Source organism: Glossina fuscipes, unplaced genomic scaffold, assembly GCF_014805625.2.
Source record: "Glossina fuscipes isolate IAEA_lab_2018 unplaced genomic scaffold, Yale_Gfus_2 60599, whole genome shotgun sequence".
Classification (NCBI taxonomy): Eukaryota; Metazoa; Arthropoda; class Insecta; order Diptera; family Glossinidae; genus Glossina; species Glossina fuscipes.
In genome coordinates this window covers 1-3,804 of record NW_024002949.1, presented here as the reverse complement: position 1 = coordinate 3,804, position 3,804 = coordinate 1, and the positions used below count along the sequence as shown (strand labels likewise).

Genomic DNA, 3,804 nt, shown 5'->3' with positions numbered 1-3,804 from the left:
GCTATAGACATCAGAGTTAATGGTTCAAAAAGTGATGTTGGTATTTTGTGGAGTTTAGCACTTGAACAAAGGATATTAAATAGTAAACTGGATACTCGTGTACCAAGAATTCTATCAAGCTCTCTAAATTTGGACATTTAGAAATTGTTTCGCCATTTCTCAACTTCGTAATGTGTGTAAATTTAATTATGTCGCCGGAAACCTTTCAGCTTAGTTTAGTTTATTAATCAGTAAAAATAAGTATCAATGACAATACAATTATGTACTCGTTTTCATCACTGTAAATAAGATTCACTATACTGTGTCCTACTGCACGAATTGTGAACCATAATAGTACGATATGGAATCTAAGCATAGATACCAACGTATTTATAAATTACAGAATGCTTTTATACTTGCGCTTTCCACAACTTAATAACGTTAATATATTTATTATTTCTTCCATAATCTGGAAATTTCTCTTTAATGTAATATACTTTGACAAAACAATTTGGAAAATAATTTCAAAATTGGTTAATTAACCGCCTTTGTTGAGTTTTTTGGTGCGGCATTTACCAACTCTTAGAAAACCTCATAAGAAATTGAAAATGTTGAAGTCGTACCACGAACAATGTATGGAATTTTGAATTATGTGAGAGTATGGCTCAATTTGTTGTTCACCAAATTCCATTGAATCTTTTACTTCGAAGCCCAACGAAATTGTAATTACGCATCATTGCACTCCAGGCTTTACTCAGCGATATATAACTGATTACGTCAGCTAAAAGGAACAAGTTCAAGTGGTTTTGAGCATTAAGCGATATGAGTTACTTGTTCACCGCTTAATATAACGGGAAACCACATGAAAGGAGTTTTACAATTAAGTACAAATGCTTTGAGGTATATTGCATATGTTCGTTTTCGAAATTTCGAGTTTCTATTTATCTAAATTCCATTCTAGTTTCTATTTAAGAATAACTTACCTGAGTTCGTGTGGTTAGATAGTAAGAAATATCTTTAGCCCTTTTTTTAAAAATAAATTGTAATTTGTAAAATATCCGTAGTTAATTTATGATTGCACTCTTGCTTACTTTACTGGCAAATGACATTTTGATAATTTTTAGTAAGACAATTGTCTAAGATTTGGTAACACTTAACTCGCAATGAATTTCCATTGATTTTCATTAAAGAAATTCATTGGACAGAATTAGTAAACGAGTTATTAATTAATAAATGTTACTTTTTCCTAAAATATTATGGGAAAAGTGTTAAACATAACGAGAGAAGAGTGATTTGACTTTTTATAACAATTATAATACGACACATTTCGGGAAGCAACGCGTAAAGCGAAATGAAATACCAGCTTTTCTTTGGGCAAAACTAAAAAAAGAAGCAAAAGAAAAATAGCCAAGAGAAGGTAATCATACGCCTTAAAGTTGTACTTCATCAGCAACAACTACATAAGGAAGAGATTAAATAAGGCAAGCGAAAAGAAAACAAAAAAATCGCAATCTAATTAAGAAAACGACGATAAATCAACAGAGTTGGGTTGAAAAGAAACTTGAATCAAGGCCCGTTTTTACGTCGCATCAACGATTTTTTTGGGTTCCCTTATACGTTTTAATAATTTATATACGGATTTTTTGTGTTTAGCAAAAACGAAGCCGGCTTTAGTGAGCAAAACGCTAGTGTAAGCGTTAGCTGCCGCTTAGCTGTCAATGTCAGGCAGCCAAACCCACGCCGGCTCCGGTGTCGGTATTGCGAGTGGTGGAGGAACTCACGGTAGCGGTGGAGGTATTGGCGTAGACGCTAATAATGGCGGAGGGGGAGGAAGTAGTCAAGCCGGCAGCAGCGCTGGCAGCTCATCACATACTCAGCCACCTCACCAAGAACAATCACAGCAGCAACAACAGCATGCACTGCCTCAAATTGTGACTATGGGAACTTCTAGCACTACTACCGCGGCAGTGGCTGGCTCTACTACATCAGCGGAAGCCTTAAATATGGCGGCGGACTCATCGCCACGAGAATCCGGGGATGATTCTGAGGATGAAAGTGAAATATTGGAAGAATCTCCATGTGGGAGATGGCTAAAGCGACGTGAGGAAGTTGATCAGCGCGATGTGCCTGGTATCGATTGCGTCCATCTGGCAATGGACACCGAAGAGGGTGTAGAAGTTGTCTGGAATGAGGTGATTTACGCCAATCTGCAAGAATTAAAATCGCAAGAGGAAAAGATGCGTCAAGTGTTTGACAATCTATTGCAATTGGACCATCAGAATATTGTCAAATTTCATCGCTATTGGACGGATATTCAACAGCCAGAGCGGCCACGACTCATATTCATTACGGAATTTATGTCGTCCGGTTCCCTAAAACAGTTCCTTAAACGCACTAAGCGTAATGCGAAACGACTGCCACTGGAGGCGTGGCGTCGCTGGTGCACTCAGATTCTGTCCGCACTCAGCTATTTGCATTCCTGCACACCGCCCATCCTCCACGGCAATCTAACCTGTGATAGCATTTTCATCCAGCACAATGGCCTCGTTAAAATTGGTACTGTTGTACCAGATGCAGTGCACTACAGTGTGCGACAACAGCAGCACAAAGCTGTCGAACAAGGTGCTCTACATTTTATGGCCCCCGAGTATAGTGCAGCTGAGCAATTAACTGCGGCTGTGGACATTTACGCTTTCGGTATGTGTGCCCTAGAGATGGCTGCTCTAGAAATACAGAATAGTTCGGGTGACACGACATCAAGTATCAATGAAGAGACAATACTTAGAACGATTAATAGCTTGGAACATGATTTACAGAGAGATCTTATTTTTAAGTGTCTGCGAAGAAACCCATCTGAACGACCGACGGCAAGTGATTTGCTATTTCATCCGCTATTGTTTGAGGTAAGCACCATGTTTATATTAGTGTGCGTGAAAAGAGACAGTGAGTAAGAACAAAGTCTTGTATATGTAAAGTGTATGAGGCAGAGAAGTGAAACGAACAAAATTTAGGACACCATTTCTTGGCTGACTAATCAATGTATGTAATTAATATATATATAAATACATATATGTATAATATATCTTTGCAGTGCAAGCCACTAACTTAACAAAAAAAAAATATAATTTGTAGCATACCGGAGGGAGAATCATTAAAAACGAAAGATTTACGGAAACAAGTTCAAGAGTCTTATTCGTTTTTGAAGACGTTAATTGAATGCATGTTCATTAAGTTAGCTATTTTAGATGATGAGTCGTGGGCAACGTTTTTTATTCCTAAAAATAGGCTTTTGTAGTTTAAAGTAAAAACATTCACGAGTTATATTTGAGAAATATTAAGTTGAGTATCTGCCATTTTTCTTTGCTTTAGATTTCTTTCATTTTTCTGTCACATTATGAGAAGTGATCTCAAATGCATTGAGAACAACATACGAGTTATATCAAATGATATAACCTTCATAAGCAATTTATTTAAGTTAAAGACCAACAATGAATACTATTATAAATAGAATGAATATAGCTTTTGACTGTTATCGTTCAATTAGTACGCATTTATGCATATATTATGCCTTTATTGTTTTTTTTAGGTGCACTCATTGAAACTACTGGCTGCTCATTGTCTGATATTTGCGCCAAAAAATCGTACTATGTTTTCCGAGACTGTAATTGATGGGATGATGCAACGATTCAACAGACCCGAAGTTATAATGGCGTACATAATGTTTTCGGATGGAGGAGTTTGTGGTCTTAATGAAAGTGAAAGCCTTCCGGACAATCAAGAGACCAACACACCCGAAGAAAATGAACAAAGGCTGAAAGCTCAGTC

At 37.1% G+C, this 3,804-nt stretch overlaps 1 protein-coding gene across 1 annotated transcript; it reads left to right on the top strand.

Moving 5' to 3' along the window:
- Positions 1-1,191: 1,191 nt before the first annotated feature.
- LOC119643383 (nuclear receptor-binding protein homolog) lies at positions 1,192-3,799 on the top strand (the record flags this gene model as incomplete). Its single annotated transcript, XM_038042734.1, has 2 exons — positions 1,192-2,882; positions 3,566-3,799. Coding segments are annotated over exons 1-2 (1,419 nt in total), but the record flags the coding sequence as incomplete, so codon positions are not given.
- Positions 3,800-3,804: the final 5 nt, after the last annotated feature.